Raw genomic sequence first — 22,485 nt, 5'->3', positions numbered from 1 at the left:
CGTCGTCTCACAGTGGTTGACTCACCAACAACTCTGGAGGTGTTGCTGTGGTATGATGAGTGTGAGTGTGTGGGCGTGTGGGGGTGGATGTACGTGTGTGGGGGGGTCGGGGGGGGGGGGTGAGCGTGTGATTTTGCGCATGTCAATGCATGTTGTAGGGCAGTCCAGATGTGTCATGAAGCAAAATAGTTTCGGGGCCAAAACACCCCCTCTCCCTGGTCTCCGAGCTGCAGGCATGTGTGTATGTGTCAGGCTAAGAGCAGAGGTGACAGGGCTTGCAGTTACATGGACTCTGTCCTTATTAGTTTGATTGGCGGCTCAGGCTATTATCTTGCAGAGTTACCTGAATCACACCTCTTCATGGGAATTTAGGTTTCAGATTAGAAGTTGGAGAGAACACATCAGGAGCACTTGATTTAGCTTGACCAGCGCAGTTGAGCTAATGGTGGCCCCAAGGCAGTAAACCCACAATAATGTGACCTATAGTATAGTCATGCATGCGGAGAGTGTTGTCTGAGAGGATGAGTGTGACGTGGTCCTGACCAGCCCCCTCATACCAGGTGAGAGTTTCAAGTGCCACTGTTGAACAAAAACAATCTTTCCTGGTTGATGGTCACACATCCATCAGTGTTTTCATCATTCTATCAGTTTGAAGGGCCCTCCTCTCACTACAGAGACACTTGTCTCACTCTCTCATCCATAACGAGTGAGACAATTCCACACACAGTCCCTCAGTGCTCTGTGGATCGATATGCAGCCAAGGGCTCATCATCATTTGGGAAAGGCCCTTTACGGAAATGTCATCTTCATCAAAACTCCACCAGAGGCTGTTTAAGATTGATATGCAAATCATGCTGGGTAAATGCTTTGATGAATCCATCCTCATTTATCAGTGGGTTTGCAAAACTTTAACCATCCACTAAACAGACCAGGAACTGAGCATGGATAGAAGTCCACCTATAAATAAACTGCATGTAAGAAGCAGGGTTGATTCAAAACCAGATGTTTTTGATGCTTTGAGTAAGTGTGAACATGTTGTCAAAGCTTGCGTGTGATGCCTGTTTGCTTGTTGTTCTGTTATCCAGACCTTCATTTATATTCCCCTAGAGTTGCTTCAGAAATAGCCACTGAATGTTGACGAGACCAAGGGAGATGGCAACACCTTTACTCAAATCCTTTTCTCTTCAATATTATTGGTTCAAGATGGAGACTGACATTGCCTGCTCACCACAAAGAATGGAAACTCATTCCGAAGGTAGAGCAGGTAAGACCTCAAGCCAACAGTGACTAGGGCAAATAAGTGTAAAAATGCAACACAAAAATAACTGTATCATCTGCTCTGCAGGCCTTTACTCCTTCCAGGTGTTTGTGGTAAAAAGTGAACAGCAGAGGGGAGAGTGTAGCCAAGCCAAGAGGTTAAGCCTACTGCATTTCACTTGTAGCTGGTTGTGCGGGACCAAATCCCTCTTACTTCCTCTATGGTATTACTCCTGTACACCTGTTCCTCATTTTGCTTGCTCTGTGACTCAGTCCCAAAGCCCCACCCTCCAGGGGCACAGCCAGAGACCTGAGTGGACAGGATACATTACATTAGCCTTTGATTGGCCAGTTGGAATCAGCCCTCTGTTCTGCACCAATGGAGGGAAGTGATTGGCTTAGTGCATTGGTCACGTAACCACAATGACAATCCTATCTCTTTGCAGGCCTTCTCTGCATACAGAAAATGTGTAGGAGAGGTCATTGCTACTGTTCCTCTCAACAAGCACACAGTCTGTAATACTGGCTATGGTAGGCTACAGAACCTTAGCCTCCACAAAACTGTACTTTACATTAAATTAGCTTGGCGCTGGGCTTAGCGCATATAGTCCTTATAGATATGGTTTCTACGTTCCTATCTCAATTCCATTTCCCATTAGCCTGTAACGGCTACCAGGGGTGTATTTTGATTTGTACACCTGCCTGTGAACACACTCTGAAGGTCAGAAGAGCCATCTCAGACACAGAGCCAGATAGGATCTGTTCTTTCATTTCCGACTAAATTAAAAATAAATATTCTTCTCAATGGTTCTTGTGAGCTTGATGACGTCAGATTGGGTGTTTTCCCCCTTGGTGATAGTGTGGACGCCCTGGGGTGTTTGCACTTTAGAAGCCCTGAGGGGAGATCCTGAAAGATCCCGTCTTCCTCAGCCTCGTGAAGATAACGAATGGTGTCTACTTGTCAGACTGTAGTTTCAAGGCAAGAAGCACACTTGAGATTCTGAATTTAATGTATGCCAACTGAATGTGTGAAATACTGTATGATGCGGACATGTAAAGGCATGCATTTTCTGTGAAAATCTTGGTTCCAAGGAGTGTCAGAGCAGTCAGTTCACGTATTGAGATCACATCTGACGGATTCTGTATGTGTACATGGATGTTTTCACGTTTGTTTCTTTGTTTAGTATGAGCTTTGAAGCGTGTTTTTTTGTGTGAATGCAAGTTTAGATTGACAGTCCTCCCATTTCTCTCTGCACACTCATCAATCTCTAGGATGAGCAGGCAAGTTGCAGTACTCATTACCCAGAGTGTGGGTTGGAAGGACATGGTTTGCTGTGACAGTTGTTGTGAACAAAGGATCAAACAACTTACAGTTTTTCTCGATTGCTTTGGCTCAATTCTTGAAACAGAAATGACATTCTCAAAGCTCCACGTGCATTTTGCAAAATAGCCTATATGGTTCAGCACAACTACCTTCAAAAGGTCATATCTCACCCAAAACAGTTAACTCATGCTTCAAAACCAAATCATTTTCTCATATAAATAGTCAGTGCCCTCAAAATGAAAAGTTCCTTCTCGATTGCTTTGGCTCATCGCTCGAAAAAAAATTGAACATTCTCAAAACTTTAAATACATTTTACCAAAATAACCCAGATGGTTCAGCAAAACACCATGGAACACCTGCAAAGGGTCATCTCTTTCCTAAAACAGACAACTTATCAGTCAAAACTAAATCCTTCTCTCATACAAATAGTCAGTGCCCCCAAAATGAAAAGTCCCTTTGGCATTGTGTAAACACTGCAGGTCAAGATGTTTAGATGTTTTGTCAGTATGGCAGTGGACCTTAGAAATATCCCTCATGTGCACTGTGCTACAGTTACTGTAGTAGATGTTTTCTTTCCAGAATACAATGTGTCTCAATCTGCATTTACAGTGTAAATTTATTCATTTAGCAGATGCTTTCATCCAAAGCGACTTCCAAGAGAGCTTTACAAGAGTGCATAGGTCACTGATCATACAGTAACAACGCGATAGCCCCAAACATTTCGGGTAGCCAAAACATGAAGCATACATTGTGAAAAACCCAAATACAGTAAGTGCCAAAGAGAAGAACCATAAGAGCATGTAGCCAAACAAGTTACAACTAAACAACATGAACCTCAAAAGTGCAAGAGTGCACCTGTAGAAAAGCAAGCAACAATACTGTAATGTATGCTTCATGTTTTGGCTAACCACAATGTTTTTGTGGCTATCTTGTTGTTTAGGATCATTGACCTATGCTCTTTTGTAAAGCAGACAGCTTGGAAGTCGCTTTGGATAAAAGCGTCTGCTAAATGAATACATATAAAATGTAAATGTGCATCAAACAGAAAAAAGATTACAGTAATTCAAGAGTAACCTACAAGGTTTCACATCACACATTGCACTTACACTGCCATGGAAATTGTTACTGTAATTGCCATACATCATGGTTACTGTTACAGGAAATGTGTACAGCACAATATACTTTCATACAATAAGCACATCAAAACTAACATTATGTATAACCTACACTAGTAGTATGAGTAACCACAGTAAGTTTCAGGCAAGTGACCCCCTCCTAGTCAGAGTTGCAGAGGGTGCATTTCATGGCAAGAAGGAAACACATACAGTAAGAAAGTAAAGCAAAGCTGGAGTTTCACTAGTTGTCGTCCTCACTGTCTGTCTGGCCACAGATTTCATTGACATCACATCTGATGTTCTCCCTTACGATGCAACAGGGGAAGAATTGTTGTTCATGCCGCAACAATCCCCTACACTTATCTGCTGTGACATCATCACAAGCAGCATCCATTGCCTGGAGCAGGGACCTCTGGTTTTGAGCCCGATGCTCATAAACCCTCCACCTCCATGCAGAAAAAACCTCCTGGATAGGTTTAAGGAATGGGGAGTTAGGTGATATGAGCACCATTAGCATTCTTTGATGGGCAGTGAATCCTGATGAGCGGGTGACGGTAGAAGCTTACATTGTCCCACACAATGACAAATGTAAGAAAGTGGTCTCATGTAGAGGGATAAGATCGGAGTGCAGGCAGTCCAAGGACACCAGGAGTGTCTGGGTATTGTATGGGCCAAGACTGGGAATGTGGGTGACTACACCATTCTCTGAAATGGCAGCATAAACAGTGATGTTTCCCCCGAGCTGGCCTGGGACAAGCTCTATATATTTGATGGAAGGATTTATACTGCTGCATAGCTCCTGTCAGCTAACTAAACTTACTGTGTGATTGGTGATCGGATGTGTCCCATTGTTTAGTAAAGTTCTAGTTGCACCTGACAATGACTGTAAGCAGATGATCCAAGAGATCCATATTACAGTATATACCATTATGTTTTTCATGGTATTATGTGCCTGAAAGATTTTGACAGTGGAGTGAACTATTGTGCAGGTGATGATGTACACAAGGAAATTATGCCAATATGTTTTGCAGAGAACAACCACTTGACTGAGAAACAACATTCAGTTTAGACCAGCAAGATATTTTCAATTGATAGTTGGCCTAATTGAAGGCAATTATACCTAACCATTTCAAAGATGTGCAAAATCATTTGAAATGTGTGCAAACTGTAGGCAATTGCACTTGTCATTTACAAGGATGTGCTAATACAATTGCAATTTGATTAAAGGAATGAACAATTCCAATATGTTGTGAACAAGTGCCCAGCGGTTTGGAGGTTTGCACGTGTTGTTTTGAGAATGTCATTTCTGTTTCGTGAAATGAGCCAAACCAATTGAGAAAAACTGTAATGTAATGTTACCGCATATACCACATAGCCTCTCTCTCTCTGCCATAAGGCTAGATCTGAAAATTCACACACACACACACACACACACACACACCCTTTTATAATATTTGTGTTTATCTTGGTTGTTGTATTTGTTAAAAGGCTTGATCTCTCCGATACTTTGCATATTGGTTTGTCAATATGGTATGCCATTGTCATGTTGTTTTCAAACATCATGACCAACTGACCCAGAATGCTGTTAACAGTTCCCACTGAGGGGGGTAAGGGGGGGGGGGGGGGGGGGGGGGGGGGGGTTGAGTCCCTTCTACCCCCCCGCCCCCCTCTCAGCCCCTGTAGAAGTGCCTGTGCTTGTTAGGGTTCTACTGCCAGAAAAACAATCCCGCTCAATGGTCAATATAATGGAGTGCATGCGGCATAAGTGTACCTTGTTGTCAAATAAACGCATGTCTGTTTGTGTGTGCGCCTCAGCCCACCTCTGTTCTCAGCCAGCAGGACCATTTACTCTGTGAAAATTGTGCCACCTCAACACTAACTAACTAGCCTGTCTCACCTCCCCCCCCCCCCCCGCCCACCAGCCTTCCCCCCTTCACTCACACTCTAAGTGGCAGGCGTGCAGCAAAAGGCCAAGAATCAGGACACATATTAAAGTGAATTAGGTGTCATTTCCTATCTGAGGCAGCGTGCTGGCAGACTTGATCATATTAGCTGGAGCTGTCACTGTTATCAGCCAGGCCTCAATCCCAGCCCTAGCCACTGTTCCAGCCACATGGAAATGGACTTGGATACAGATCAGGTTTCTGCTGCCCACTGGACCAATAGGCTGGTTAGACAAAAGAGTACAACTCCAGCCATTTATCATTCCGTGAGCTCTGTCAATTCTCCGTCATAATTCAATCATGATTCAAGTTTCTAGTGTTTTCTTTGTCTAAGGCAAATAGATTACTATCAAAGTACTAGTACTATCAAATTAATTCGACATGCAGCAAGGATGTTTACCAAGGGGCTTTAATCCTAACAAACCTTTATTGTTCAGAGCGTTTTCATAGGGGATAAAGCCTTCTGTGGACTACACAGGTACAGGTCCATGAGTTGATTGTTCATGTTCATTGTGCGTTGCCGTCCCCTTTCAACAATGGACATTGACTGTACTTCTGGTATGTGCATGTGTAGGTTTGTTTGTGTGCCTGCATCTGTGTGTGACTGTGTCTCTGAGTGTGTGTGTGTCTGTGTGTGTGTGTGTGTGTGATCACACCCCTCCATGTGTGAGCTGGTTCCTCTCAGACAGATCCCCTCCCCTGTCATTAGTATGCAGGCAGGACACGGCAGACCCTGACGGATCATTGAGGAGGTAATGAAAGACAAACCTCACTGCTCTCCAGCCCACACCAAGGACACAATCATTATGGACGGCGGTCCAGAGCCGGAGCCTTACACAGCCCCTCACTAATACCAACACGAGTAGGGGTTTACGCCTCCATGTCTAATCCAGCGTCGACAACACGTCTTTGGTTTCCCTGCACAGTTTGAAAAGACAGATAACAGAGCTGAAATTCAAATGCTGTCAGACACACGAACACACACGCGAACACATACACTAGTAGCATGTAGAACAGCATATAGAAGGAGAAAAAGAGGAATGACTCTGACTGGATTTCCTGGCAGGTCATTTGCACCCCGGCCCTCACGCCCCTGGACCTCCAGCTCTCCAAGGTCACCCAGAATGAGTTCCACCTGGACGCCACATCCCACATGGCGTCACAGCCATTGGAACTCCTTCCCCTGTGATCCTCTCTGTTGATCCCACTTCACACACTTGACCTTACTGTTTGGTGTTGAGAGGGAGTTATGAACGTTTCACTGCCTTCCTTTAGCTCTCTCTCTCTCTCTCTCTCTCTCTCCCTTTCTCTTGTTATCTGTTTCTCTCTGTTTCTCTCTCTCTCTTTCTCTCTGTCTCACTCTCTCTTTGAATACGCTTCTCTCAAATACCCACAATGCATTTGGTTTAGTTTTCCTTATTAATGGGCATCCTGACATCTTGGCTCTCCCTTGTGCTAGGCTACCTAAATCAAGCACTCCCCAAGCAATAGAAAAGTTGTATATTTCAACCCATCGCTGTCCTTTAACCAGTTTCCAGGGCGACCAGGGTACTTATGAGTAAACCATCAGCACTATCATCGTCCTGTGGTTTGGTGCTGAGCTCAAGCCTAATTCTCAAATCTATGGTTTCCATTTCAGTGTTTTGCATGAGCAGACAATCCAAACAGAGGCATCAGAAGCATAAGCAACGTGCTGTTCGGCTAATAGAGCGCTGCATTTTATTTAGGCTCAAATCGACATGATTTTTTTGTTTTCCAAGATCCAATGATTCGCTAAATTAAGTGCGGCCTGAGAAGAGCATTTTCAACGTGCCTCTCTCTCTCTCCATCTATTCCAAGGGGTTTGTGTTGAACACCAATCCCCTCTGTGCAAAACTGCAACGCTATACCGAGATGATAGCCTATTATAATCCTCAACCGAGGGCCATATATTTACTCTCTAATTTGTACACTAACTGGAATGATTCAGCATTCTTGGACAATCTGTGGGAAACATTGTTATTCAGCCCAGGGTGGGTGTAATGAACCAGGGCTTATCTCAAGCACTCATTAAAAAGTTCTCACCCCAAACCTTTTTTTGTTTTACACAAAGGAAGAAAGGAAAGAGAGAAAGAAAAGAGAGAGAGAGACAGTGAGAGGAAGACCCTATTTAATTCCAAACCAACCTGGACTTTGACCCAATGCTTGTATGTGCAGACAATACATATTATGTACTTCAACATGAAAAAAGAAAGAAAAAACACCAAGCCAAACACATTTGGCGTTTAAGATTCAGGCCGAGCCAAAGGAAAAGGGGAAGTTGACTTAACAAATGTCAGGAGCTGCCAATATACCCGCATATTCTCCACGAGAAGGGCCACAGGAAATTCAAATGCCAGGCCTTTTTCATACAACCCCTTAATCAATAGCACCAAATGATCCTCTGGAGGTCTAATGGTGCTGATCTTGTCAGGGTAGGGAGTGAGGTCCTCCATATTCTATCATCATCCCTAACATCCCTCCCAGGGTTCCAGGGCAGTAGGAACACCGGCTGCTGTTCTGGGGATCTGCATATCCTAATGCTACGTGTCTGAGGGAGCTGGAGAGGTATGGCAGTGCATATTTTTAGATGACAAAGGAGCTTTTAACCAAAGATGAGAAATGTGCTTGTGACATTTTGTATTTTGACATAATGGTGACGATAAGCATTCCTTGAGGGTTAGGCTACTTATACAAAACTTGTTTTCAAAAGAAAAGGGTCTTACTGTTAACGTGTAAGAGGTTGTGTGAAGCTTGCTTAGTATGAAGAGGTTTGGTGGAAATTGTTTGGTAAAAAGCTATCCCGCCTCAAGCTCCTCTCGGGATCTGTTGGTCTAATGGTAAATGTGTGTTCTTGACAAACAAGAGTCCAAGGTGTGGTCCAAGATGACAACACTGGACTGTAAATGTATTAATATGTATACCATATTTGTGTTTTTTCTTCTGATTGCCAGTTAGGTTTAACCCTCCCCCAGTAAACGTATTCTCTTTTATCTTCAAATGAAGCCATAAGTTTGACAAAGAAGGTCCATCTCCATCTTTTATTCTCAAGGCCCACATCGCAAATCAACCAATCAATCAGTGAGTCAAACCAGCGTCTCAGTTAGGATTCTATTCTGAATCTAATGGGTCCAAATTAGGGTTTTTGCGGTGAATACGTCTGTTCAATAATGAAAGAAAATGATTTGTCTTAGAGAAGCGAGAGATGAGCTTCAAACTCTAAAGAGATAGATTGGAAGAGAGAAAGAGGTGAGAGAAGGGGGAGGTAGAGAGGGGGCGGGCAGAAAAAGACAGGGAAGGGGGGAGAGAGAGGGACAGATAGGGCGTGAGAACTTTATTCAAGGTGATAAGAGATTAAGATAAGAGATAAGTGATTGAGATTGGAGAGACCTATAAAGTGACACAGTAAAGCCAACAATAAAATCTCCATGGCAGTTTAAAACTGGATGTTAAAATGAAGCATGACATCAGTTGCTTGTCTGCTCTCTGCATGTTCCGAGCATGGTGCATGTGCATGTGTGTGTGCATGTCAGTGTGTGTAAGAGAATGTATTGCTTTTTGCCAAAGCAGCATGTGCCATGAATACTGAGCAGCAAGGCTTGAAAAGGCTTTGAAAAGGTTTGGTTCGACAGTGTATTCTGTCTTTCTCTATGATAGCGTACAGTGCTACAACCCATAAATTTCTCTCATCTTCACCAATCCAAATGTTGTTTTTTTTCTTTGTGAAAGGTCAACGATTGCTCTTTCAATGAAAAATGGCAGTGTAACAATAACTATCATCTCCGTAAATTCAATTTCAACCAGACATCCGCATAAGCCCTCAAAAATACCATGTAATCTGGAGACTTCATGGATGTGATTATTTCAACTGCCTTCCCGAGACATTAAAGTAAAATTGATTTGATCGACCCATGGGAAAATAAAACCATATGCATATTACAAATGTGTGCGTGTGTGTGTGTCAATGCGTATGTGTGTGTTCATATTAGAACTGACACCTAAATTAGAATTATAATAAGACTCCACATCATTTTTATCAGGCAGTAGCACATTGGACCAATTAACTCCTGGCTTCCTTATTAAGGAGACAGAGGATGACATGGGTGGGGATGGAGATACGGCTGGTCAAATGCTGCATGGCTAATATATTCTACACAGCAACACACCGTGACACTCACTGATCGGCTGAACTGAGAGGGTCTGTCTTTCATCTGGTTAAGGTGGAAGGATGGGAAGACATTCAGTAAGTGAGGAATGCAAGAGCGGAAGAGGGGCCTTAGCTGCCTGCCATCATAGTAGTACAACCACAGCAACTTTTTCTTCTGTACAGTGTATCAGCCTTTTCTGTGCAGCCATCTCTATGCTGCAATTCAAAAGCCTTAACTTTGAAAGTTACGTTAAATGCCTTCAAAAGTATATACTTGTGTTTCAGACACTAAATTGCATGCTAGGTATGTGAGGAAAGCAAGAGAGGAAGAGGGGCCTCGGCTGCCTGCCTTCATCAATGTCGACTGTGTTCGTGTGTGTGTGTGTGTTTTTGTGTATATAATTCTGGAAGTTTTCAAGAGAAAGACAGCAGAGTGAAATCTTAAAGAACATGCCCCCGGCTCCACTCTCTGAGGAATGGTCGATAAAAAGCCAATTTCTTTGTTTGTCTTTTCATGTGTGAGTGTGTGTGTGTGCACCTGCCCTTATACACTTTTGCAAGTCAGTCTTTCTGTCTTTCACTCAGTGAATCACCTTGGTCAATCTCGTCATAAAACAGACTTTCAGTTACATGGAGACTGTGTTATCGGGGAGTTTAGGACGTGAGAGGCATTTCTCCTCTTCATCCCCTTGTTTTCCTGCCGTCCTCCACATCCTCTTCTATCCATATCCTCCAATCTGTCCTCGTTATCCTCTCCTGTCCATCTCTTCCTCTCTGTCCCACTCTTCCTCCCCAGCTCTCCTCATCCTCTGTCATGTTTGTTATTTCCACTCTTTCATCTTCCTCCTTGATGTTTCCCTCACATCTCAAGATACAGTGTCACTGAGCCTCAATATGTTTTTCTTTTTTTAAATCTTTATGGCAATGTGTCAGGTGAATATGTAGCATGCAATGTAGTGTCTGTAACCCAAGTATATACTTTTGAAGGCATTTAACATAAGTATCAAAGTTAAGGCTTTTGATTTGCAGCTAAGAGGTGAGCTGCACAGCTCAAAGGCCCATATACTGTACAGAAGAAAAAGTTGCTGTGGTTTTACTACTATTTATTCTATGTGGAATGTCAGATATGTATGTGTGGGTGTGCGCACGCACGAGTGCGTTCGTGTGCGCTTGTCATTTCTTAAAGAGGTGTGATTGTGAGGATCAAGGTTTCCATGAACAAAGACAGCCTTCTAGCCAGGTTTGTGACTAAGCTCTGGTCCATCCCCTCAGATGTAATTAATAGCTTATAATTAGATATCATATTGATGAGCACCATGATAGCACAGAAGGGCTAACTCATTAGCTCCAGAGCTGTGTGATCTTGTTAACTTCACAATGCAGTCCCTCTGTATGCTGGCTAAGAGCCTCTCTCTTTATTCAGCGCGGCTTGGGCTGCTGTCCTGTGTTCAGTGAGCTGCTCTGAACCAGCACAGGGCCTCCATGACGTTTCACACCAGCTTGTCTCTTTGATTTTGAGGTGCAGGTGTTGTCAACCGCCCCTTCAAAAGTTGTTTTTGTTCGCAGGGTACTGAGACCCGGGTTTTAACGATGCTTGTGCTTTGCATGTTTTTTGTTTATTATTGTGCGTGCGTGTGTTTGTGCGTGTGTGTGTGTGTGTTGGTTTGTTATGACACCTGCCACGCTCGTGTCATCTCTGGTGATTCTGTATGATTATGTGTGTGTGTGTGAGAGGGATGGTATTCAAATGGCCATTCATGGTGACAATAACCATTGCTTTCGCCTCTCTGCATCAAGTGTTCCGTGAAGGAGATGTGACAACACACAGAGAAATCAGAGCAGCAAATTTCACACAGAAAATTCAGTTTTATAACCTTCAAGCTTTTGGGTAACCACAGAACTGCATTGAATATTAAAAAGATTCTTGTTTGTATTCCTCTGCAATGGTAGAGCACTGAATATTTAGCCAATTTAATTAAATATTTTATTCTGTGCATATTGACCTTTCTAACCTCAAGGTCATGTTGATTTCACCAAACATAAGATAGTCTTCTTATTTCAGCCTCAAGTAATTCCGGTTTGATGTCTAGTTCCACCTTTCATCCAAGGGTTGTCTGCCTGATCATATCAAATTAGGAATGCCCTGGCTGTCATCCTGTTCCATAGGCTTTCATTAATAATATATGCAGATCCTCTACCACTATCTGTGTGATGTTGAAGCCTATGCTGCCTGCCTTTTTGGGGATAAGCCCTGGGTAATTTACAGGTACTGTAGGATGGCCGGCAGGCAAGATCAATGGAGGTTTACAATCTTTCCTTTTCCTCCCTCTCTCTTGCCCTCTCCCTCCTGCCATCACCCTCTACTTTCCTTTTCCTCTCCTATCATTTGTTGGAGTCGTGGAGAGATGAGTATGCCCTTGATCTGAGGCCTCTATTCCAGCCCTCTTATCCCCAGACCGCTCTCCTCTGGGGGGCTCTGAGACGACCTGTGGCCCCTCTGCTGGAGGCAGAACGCACCCATCCTGGCAGCCTCACAGCAGACACACACAAAGGCTGCAGAGGGTTATACCATAAACACATTCTCTGGTACTTTGCTATCTTAAAAATCTTTAAAATAAATTTTTGCTTAATTGTTGTCAATCGGCAGTTCTGTCTAATGTATCGAAGGATGGGTGTACACAAACAAAGATGTTTGGAATTACTAAAGGAAAAAGAAAGTACTGTGTGGAATATTAAATCACGTAATGTAAACTGCTGCTGAAAGACTTGTAGCTAATTACTTTGGTGATATCTCCCCAAGCACAGGGCTGTAAAAACACATTACACTGAACTATCATTTACTGTACCAAACAAAGCAAATGAATTTGAATCATCTGTAAGGAGCTAATTGTCAGCTCTCAACGTAATACGTGTTTTAAGGTTTCATTTGGTTCAAGTGAATTGGGATTAATGCTGGTATAACAAAACCTTGTTGATGTTACGTCAGCTTAAGCCGCCAACAGATGGTATCCAAGACTCAGTGAGGGTTCACACATACTATTGAAATAATCCTTTTAATTAGGAAACACAACAAACAACTTGTCATGACAATAATTCAAATGTGTTTTTCTCAGCCTCGATATAATAATCTGCATTGTAATGCAGAGAGGGAAAATGGGTCTTGAAATTGCATCCACAGAATAGCTTTAGGAAACAATGTCTTCTGCTCGTAAAGCAGTACACTGTCCATCCACCTGTTACTGTCCAGCCTGTTTCTGTCCGGCCATCCACTAGTCCATTCTTCTGTCTGCACCTTGGTCTGTCTGTCCTTCCGTCCGACCATGAGGATGTCCGCCCAACTGTCTGAGACTGGGTCCTGTTTCTCCAGGTGACTAATGTGGCTGTCCCAGGCTGTCTACGTGTGATGGATGGGCTCTGCTGGCATGTCATGGTGCCTTCTCCTCTCCTTAATAGATCATTACTTTTTACCAGTGACGCTCACCACTCCTCAGAGCTGTCACTGAAAGGCTTGGCCCTTCAGTAAAATACCTATCAAAGTCCAGGCCAACACTGCACACATTACACACATGACATTCAGCCTGCTACTGCTAATGATCCCAGAGTAGATGGGGGAAGATGGTGAAAGTCACACACACACACATACACCCACACACACAGAACATACGCACACATTAACACGCATGTAAGCATGCACACATACACACACTCCTACTCAAGGACAGATGCTATAACTGTTGTTGCCTGTGTTTTTAATGGAGCAGAGCTCACATTAAGGGATATACCAACTGATTTCATTAGTATGCCAGGATCAAGATTGGGACATTTGTATTAAACCTCCAGTGGTTGTAAATGAGTCATTTCTAGCCTTACAGTATGAACTGAATGAACAAAGAACCGTATGTGTATTTTTTGGCAGGCAATCAGCTTGGGTTATTTCTCCATTGCCCTATTTGAATTGACAGTTAGGGAGACACAAGTTGCAAACACCTCCTCTAAAGTTTCAGTTTGCTTTTGATTTGAAGACATTTCATTCTGAAGAAGAAGTTCTGGATTAGGACTAAAAGCATTTGGTCAGAATGAGAATATCTTAAACTGTAATGCTTTGAAGCATGTCTTCAATTACTGGTGGAGTGAATCTGAGCTCCCCCCCCCCCCATCTCCCTCTTCTCTCATCTCCCGTTCCCTCTTTCCTCCTCTCCTCCTACTCTTCTCTCTTTCCTCTTCCTCCTCTCCCTATGCTTTGCTCCATTCTCCCTCCTGCCCTCTCCTTATTTTCTTATTTTGCCTACCCTCCTTTCCCCTCCTCTCCCCCTGTTCTCTCCCCTGTTCTCTCCCTGTCCTCTCTGCTCCAGCGTAGGGTAGCTTTCCGGGTTTACACATTAGCAGTCTCTCCACAACCATCAGCCAGGGTTAGGATTCTGTCCTGCCCGCAAGAAAGGCTAAACTTGACAAAATGACATTTTGATACAAAAGTCCTCAGCCACAAGATTTTCTTCTCTCTCTCTCTTGAATTGTTCACTGAAGCTGTTGTAGATTCTTCTTTCTAACGTTGATGTGTCTACTGTATATAAGATATGTGGATTATGTATAGGAGAGGTATAAAACGAGTTGATTCATACAAGTCTTGCAAAAAAACAATAGCAGCGAAAAGCAATTCTTTCTCTTTCTGGGCTCTGCTTTTGAAAGCTGAACTGCTGATTGATTTTTAAGGACTCGACATTTCTTCTACAACAACTCAGCATCCAATTACACAAAACAGATTAAGCAGCCGGCTCTCTACAACTCCAAAGTTTGAGCAGAAACGTAAATTGTCCAACATCACAACAGAGCACTCCAACTGGTCCTCGTGTTCACCCCGTCCAACATCGTCTTCGTGCCACAGAGGAAGTAGCTAGATTAGCATTCAATGAAGGTAATGGTTTTGTTTTGTTGTCGGCATTAGTACGCCTTAGTGGGTGAAAACTCATTAGCAATTATAACTTATTCAATAGAAGTTGAGAGTCCTGTCTAGACCATTGATTACTGGCTAATAGGACTGCGTCAGACCTAGTCTTTGGTTACGGAGGGCCCCTCCAGGGTGCAAGGTGATCATTAGAACAACCATAACCATTTAGGGTTCAGGAGAGGCGCAAGACGACGAGTCCTCCTTTCACACCGTACGGTGCTGAGAGCGTGTGGAAGTGTTCAAGGCAATGCAGCTTCTCTTTTTGGTATCTTGTTTTATCGGTGTGTGTGAGAGTGTGTGTGTTTGTGGGCACCATTTTTCGGTGTGTGTGTGTGTGGTGCGTGTGTGCATCCGTGTACGCTTGCATCTTTAAAGCCAAGCCACAGGGACTGAGAAGAAGCACAGGACGCCAAGCAGATGTTGCTATGGAGAGAGAGGCACACCACAGCCGATCTTTTAATTAACCATGTTGGGAATTAGAACTCAATTGGCCTTGAGTAATAACCAGCCTGACCATTAGCAATCCCCTCTGTCTTGTCTTAGCGCTCCAACTCCCTGACTCCCGAACCTGAACCTAGTGTTTTGTTGCGCTAGCTCTGCTGTTTACTTTCTCTGCCTATCGCGTCTCCTCTCCAGCTTTCACAGCCACACTCTTAACTTCATCTCCATTTAGGTCAGCTTGAGGAACTTAAAAATAAAAAATAAACGGACGAGCTGGGGAATCTGTTCAGGAGAGCAGTCGCTGGCTCTATGGACCCACGGCTGGTAAACGAGCTCAGGTCAGGTAAAACAAGGGGAGCAGGGATTCTCTTGAAAGACACTAGCAGGAGGTTAGAGCACGGCAAGATCAATCCCATTATTTCTCTGGGCAGGACGGGAAGCCCTGGTCCATAATTACCTTGTCATTAGCAGCATTTGTTTAAGAACCGGATCGTTGCTCTTCTTCTCTGGTGGAACCCCTGGCAGCCGGAGCCTCATCCTCGAGAGGCCTTTCACTGCAATTGAATGAGCCTCTTGTAGTGCATGGTGGGATTGGGAGGAAGGGGTCCCCACAGTCCTCTGCGGAGGACTGATCTTAAGATCACTCAGACCTGCGCTTTATCCTAACGACCTTCAGAGGACTTTCTGAAAGCCTCCTTCAACCGGAAATAATTAGTGCAGGCTTGGGAGAGAGGCAGCCCCCCGCCCCAGCCCTGGTGAAATTAGCCAGGTCTCTAAGCTAAATGGGGGAGAAGATTATTGGAAAAGGTCATGGTTACCATGATGAAGGATGGGAAGAAAGAGAGACAGAACAAGAGTGAGAGTGGAGTGGGAGTGTAGGGAGACAGAGAGAGGAAGAGGAGGGAGAGAGGGAGGTTTTCAGGAGGATTGACTCAGACGAGATCTGTAACGTCCTTTGACACGACACAGGTGAACTCAAATGCACAACTCATGAAACAGAAAAACGTTAACAAAATGTTTACTTCGGCAAAAAGTGCAAACAAAGAAAAGCGCTCACTTGGCGCATCAAACTATTTAATCATTTTTTCACATTTTTCTATTTCACATATTTCATCACTTGGACTGAACATGATGAACTGGCTCAAGACAAAGGGAGACAAGGACTATTTATACATGAGGTAGGGGAAAACAGGTGAAACCAATCATGGGCGGGGTAGACAATCACAATGGCGGGAATTTCACACCAAGGGAGGAAGTCAGGGTCTGAAACGTGAGGGAAGGTGAATACAAAACAGGAAGTGCACAGCAAGACTAGACATGAGTGACTCAACAAACACGACGAGACATAACAAGATCCCATTTTATAGCCTCTGTGGTCTCTGTGTCATGCGTCAGCTGCTGTAGTTACGTTCTCTGTAGGAAGACAAACTGGTAGGAAGTGTCTGTGGAAAATACAGTACTAACATGGCTCATTACTAGCTGTGATAAACTCTGGCATTGTCTATCACAGAAAAGACACTATGATACAAGCCTTCAGATGGGAACTTTGAAGATATCCACCTGCTTGATTTCATTGCAATACTGGTTGTCCCAAACTATACTGTAATAAGCTCACAAAAAAAACACATCAAATGTCAGTTCTGGAAGTCAACACGATCTGAAAATGGTGTGGTAATTGGTACAGTTTGTACTGTACCTGGTATTTTACAGTGTCTTCTTCCGTATTAAAGTCTTGTTTAGTTTTCCATCTGTAAACGTTTTAACCAATCGAAACTCTCATCAAACATTTACCACCATCTTGGGAGGGTAATCGTTTTATAACTTTTTGTTCTTGCTTTTGCTAGCAATGCTTGTTGTCTCTCGTTGCTATACAAGCCCATACTATAATGTCCTAGAGTGCCCTGCTCGTGGTTTAGTCACAAAGCGCCTGCTGACCTTTTTGTTGCGCTCAGTTTGTCCCAGAAGGAAAAAGAGAGAAATGCGTAAAAGCAAACTGGGTCTGGTTGAATGGCTTTTTAAGAGCAGGAAACAGAGCATGTTCTTGAGTGCCCATGCTGTATAGTGGGCATCTACACTGCTTTTCTTTCAACTGGAGTGTGTAAGCATGAATTGAACGGAAGTAAATGCTTGCTCAGTATGTTTGAAGAATATGTTCTCGACGTGGGAACCTACTCTTATCATATTGCTTACCTCTCTGTATTAATCTCTCTGCCTCCTTCTCTCTCTCCCTCCCCCCTCTCTTTCCCTTCCCTTCCCTTCCCTCACCTAGCCTGTGAGCTGATGACCCAGGGCATCCTGGCCCTAGTCACCTCCACGGGCTGTGCCTCGGCCAGTGCACTCCAGTCTCTTACGGACGCCATGCACATCCCCCACCTGTACATCCAGCGCCACAGTGAGGGCTCGCCACGCACCGCCTGCCAGCTCAACCCTAGCCCCGGCGGGCAGCGCTACACCCTGGCCGCTCGCCCTCCCGTGCGTCTCAACGACGTCATGCTCACCCTGGTGGATGAGCTGCGCTGGCAGAAGTTCATCATCTTCTACGACAATGACTACGGTAAGAGGCCGGAGCCTGGTCTGTGCATGGTTGAAGAGCTTCTTACCCCAGATTTAGGTTGGTTGGCATTCAGGGTTAGCCTGGCCCCGCCCACAAAAAAATGTGGTCGGGAAGTTGGGTCTGGAGGCTCTCGTATTGGGGACAACTACAGAAAACCAGAATCGGGACAGACCAATGAAATTACCAGGGTGGGCTTTATACGATGATGGACAGATGATCAACAGTAACGTAATCAACAACGTCACGAAAGAGCGCTTGGGTTGAATTTGTTTTCAACAACAACATATTACGTTGCTCTGATTGGTTGTAGGTCTATCCAATTGAGCGAAGAGGCATTTGTTTTACGAGTTCGGTTGAAACACGCCCCGTAGTCACAGCCCAACGGAGAGTTTTCAGACTCATATTCTGACTAGAATTATGAGTATGACAACGTCAGGCTAAGTCAGGGTAGTTAGTTGTCAGAGAATACCAAAGCTAGACTGATTTACTGTGTGTTTCAGCTCTCGAGGCTTTTGAGGTGTGTCTCTCAATCTTGACAGCATTGTCTGGAATATTCTTTTCAGGCTCTATCTAGCTGCTTTTTATGTGTTCCCCGTTTCTCTCGTCAGACACAGAAGAACTGTTGGAATGGTGTCAGATACCCAAAAATCCACAGGCTTTCAGATCATGCACACGTCAAGCGCAGCCTCTCAGACATCCCCTTCATTTTAAAACCCCCATGTCCACCCAGTAGTCTGCCTCGAAATGGTACATCTGACTTCCTGAAAGACCCTGATGGCTAGCTTGATGGCGAAAGATTTGACTGCAGGGGGTCGGACTTGGGACTACACATGAAAAGAGGTCCAATCAGTGTAGCTGCTGTGTGTACAGATGGATGTAAAGGTGGAAGTGTGGAATGGAGGCGGCTAATATTCAGACATAATGCTCTTTGTGGTCCAGGGAGGAGAAGGAGGAGGAGGAAAGCTGTCTGTCTAGTCAATGGGGAACTAATGACTGGACCCTATGGATCTCCTTAGATTGGTACTCAATGTGCTCAGTGGAATATTGAAACCAGTATCTCAGACCCAATCCACAGCAGAAATACAATGGCAACAAGAGGATTTTTAAATTGACTACAGAATGTGTCTGATCAAGAACCAAGTTGTCATGGTACAGTGAAACTTTCTAACCTGAATTAGAGAGAGTATAGATTCTTTATTTTAAAGTAAGCAACTAAGTACACACTGATATAGATTCCGTTTTCCTATCTTAAGTTGGATACAGTTGCAGGAAATGGCTTTGTGCTGGTACAGTGGTTATTGACTTGGTGTGTGTTAGGTTCAGTCATGCTTCTGGGCCAGCAAGTATCTTATCAGTACTGGCCAGGTGACATCGATGACTGCTTCCCTCTGTGCAGTACAGTACTGTCCACTGCACAAGGTCCAAACCCTGGAGTGGCTTGAATACATACACACGCAAACACAAACATAGTGTGGCACTATGTTTTAAGTATGCAAATGTGACTTTACTCTACCTAAATTCAATGACAGTGAGCTGTACGTTGTATACAAACAAGGTATTTATTAAAACAAGCAATGCCTTTGTAGCAGGTAATACGTTGCTGTGTTTCATGCAGTAGATATTGTTACTTCTAATGGGGTTCATCAGTAAGGCTGATTCAGCATCTTAGCTGCTATTTCATTTAATTGGGCTTTTAAGATAGCAACTTAATGTAAATTAACTTCAAAGGATGTTAGGATTGCAAGCTTTGAGGACTGGTCTGCAGAGAGTTGGTATATAGTAGAAAAAAAACTCTGTTTCACTTCAGGATTACTCACACACACTCACACGGCTTTTTGCAGGGTTTATAAACAGTGACTGTTAATTACTTTAACCAATACACAGTACTTTCATATTTTGTGGGTTTGAATCTGTGCTAGCTGTATGATCAAAGTTGAGGTTTAACCTGGTTTAACCTGGCACATACAGACTAACATTGCATTAGTCTTGCATTTTGCACTATGTGTATGACAAAGTGCTACCAGGGGGCTTCGTGTCCCGGTATTAGTAGAGAAGGAGCAGGACAAGTGGTCTGTTATTATTTGATGAGTCACTGATCAATTAGAACCAAATGCACTCAAGTCAGACTCAAACTCCGAATACACACATTCAAACCCACACACCACACACAGCATCCAACATTAGGCTCACTCACAAGATACACCCCCCCCCCCCACACACACACACACACACACACGCGCGCAAGCTCAATCATGTGAAGCAGCCTATGGTTGATGTTCTTCTCTATCTCTCGCCCCTCTTTGATGAGCGAGGGATTAAAATGGTAGAGATGGGAAAGGCCCATTTATTCACATTAGGGCCTTTGTGTGAGTTTATTGCTAGCAGATGGGACCGGGTCCTTGGAGGGTGAGCCTGGCTGTGTGGCCCTGGTGTGTGTATGAAGCAGGCCTGGCGAGGGTCTGGAGCAGGCTGGCGCGGGCCTGTGACACCATCAGAGTGATGATGATTAAGGAGAGACCTTGGATCGCCTTGTTTCCTCTCCTCTCTCGCTGGCTCTCCTCCCATCTTCCCGAGCACCCGCTTCTTTTGCTCTGCTCCCATCCTCTCAACCCTTCCCTCGTTTCCCGCTCCTCTTCTCTTCCCATCTCTCCCGTCCCCCTCCTCTTTTATCTGCTCTGTCTGCTTTGAATCTCTCCCATTCCTTGCTTTCTCTGTTCCACTCATCCCCCATCTCCATGCTTCATTTCGCCTTTTCTCTCTCTCTCTCTCTCTCTCTCTCTCTCTCTCTCTCTCTCTCTCTCTCTCTCTCTCTCTCTCTCTCTTTTTATTTCTCTCTCTCTTTCTCCTTCCCTCTCTGTCTCTGTCACTGTTCCTTTTAAACATAAACTTTCTTCACGTCTCTCTCTTTCTCACACATACACACCCGTCTCACACATACACACCGCACACGTTTCTGCCTCCCTGCATCTTCCCTTCTCTAAGTCTTTCTCTTTTTCTTTCTCCGTCACCTCCTCATGGAAATCCTGTTCTGCTCCATAAAACACAGACAGTTCCCCCCCTTCTGGAAGGCTGACAAGAGGAGGAAAGGGCAAGTCCCTCTGACACAGGACTTTTTCAGCACATATGCTGTTTGAATTGACGGAACAGCCGTTTGGGGTTTTAGTCATCCCCACAAACACTGTAGACAGTGTCTGCTTTGAACTCCGGTCAGTCATTCCAAAATGACTGCCTTCATCCCAACCTCAAAGAGGTCGACCTTTCATTGGTTATTCACAGCACAGGACTTACTGAATAGCAATGGACGCGATGAATGAAGAGGATATATGTCTGAATGGACGAGTGAATGAATGAATGAACAAATGAGGCATTGTTCTGAGAGTGGGAACAAAAGTAACAGAAGAAGTGTGGACGGAAACAGGAGGACGAAAAAGGAGATGTGAAAAGGAAACAATAGAGGTGTGAAGGTAAAGTGTCGGAATGGAGCACACAAAGAAAAACAACAGCTCTATCTCCAGTGAATGGGATTGATTTGCCTACTGCATTGATTCTCTCCATCTGTCACCCAGAGCTGTGTCCTCAGCTGCTAGGCTGAGCATGAAACAGCAGAACCGCCACATGAAAGATGGACTCCCTGTGGCCGCATGGATGACCGCATGGTGGATCAGCTGGCTGTGTAGGCTAGCTGCAGAGCACTCTGGGAAGTTGTGTTTTCATCAGCACCAAATCAGATGCACCTGTTGGCTGGAACGATTGTTTGACTTGTTGAGGACCACACACACACACAAGCTGTGCACACATATAATACAGAAGCACATGTACGGTGCAGAATGTGTTGTTCCATGCAGGACTCTATAGATGTCTTTGAGTGTTCTAGATAGTGGGACTCAATCAGTCTAGCAGTCAGACTTCATGACAAGCAGGAAGAGCTGCAGCCTTGCTATCTGCCTCTTAGTGTGCATGCCTGCCTCTACAATGATCTCCGAATGGGTTTAAGTATGTGTGTGCATGTGTTTTTGTGTGCGTGTGTCTGTCTGTGTGTCTGTGTGTGTTTTCTGAGTCAGCAGAGCTGTCCAGAGCTACACTCACTCTTGTGGACAAGCAGAGTCAGAGGTTAGCCTTGTTTGTCATATAGGATTTAAACATGGGAGTTAACATTGGTTAGCACATAGCCTTAAGTGACTTTGTTGCTCATCCACAGGCTTATACAGCTTTACTTCCTGTATAGGGCACATCCTCTGCTGAATCATTCTGTAGAATCATCATCAGGAGATGATTTTATGACAGGCTCTAAAACACTGACCGTGTTTGACCTGAAACACTTTCAACCAACCCTGCCCACTATTTCTGCAATTAACTTATTAATATGTGTTTACTACTCATACGCTTTACCTCATGTCTAGAGACTTGTCCGCAGTCGTTTCATTACATTTAGTGTTTCCTGTATCCGCATGTATAAATCACTGGGCAGATACTGAGAGGTGAGGTGGTTGGCTTTGCATCTCTTTATGCCCAGTGCCCGTGGCATTACTGCCAGCTTCTCTATAAATAAACACAAACTGTAATAGGCACTGTGGAGATTTCAGAAGTGGTAGAGGAGAGGGGAGGAACATCTTCTTTTTTGGTCCCAAATTTAGCTGAGTCACTATCCAGGAACCCTTCAAGCAGAAACTGTATTTCAGCATGTCCCTCCAACTGAGTTATGATATTATACAGACAGTCCCTATATGAATACAGAACGATA

The 22,485-nt window shown here is 44.2% G+C and overlaps 1 protein-coding gene across 2 annotated transcripts in view; it reads left to right on the top strand.

Annotated features, from left to right (window-relative positions):
* grid1b (glutamate receptor, ionotropic, delta 1b) overlaps window positions 1–22,485 on the top strand; it is a 177,103-nt gene that overhangs the window by 71,926 nt on the left and 82,692 nt on the right. For both annotated transcript variants that reach the window (XM_047033137.1, XM_047033138.1), the window contains exon 3: window positions 17,460–17,744. In XM_047033137.1, the coding sequence (XP_046889093.1) occupies window positions 17,460–17,744 (285 nt within the window). The remainder of the gene's footprint in view (window positions 1–17,459; window positions 17,745–22,485) is intronic.

Source organism: Hypomesus transpacificus, chromosome 13, assembly GCF_021917145.1.
Source record: "Hypomesus transpacificus isolate Combined female chromosome 13, fHypTra1, whole genome shotgun sequence".
Taxonomy (NCBI): domain Eukaryota; kingdom Metazoa; phylum Chordata; class Actinopteri; order Osmeriformes; family Osmeridae; genus Hypomesus; species Hypomesus transpacificus.
Note: the sequence above shows the minus strand (reverse complement) of the source record. Positions and strands in the feature narration are given on the sequence as shown.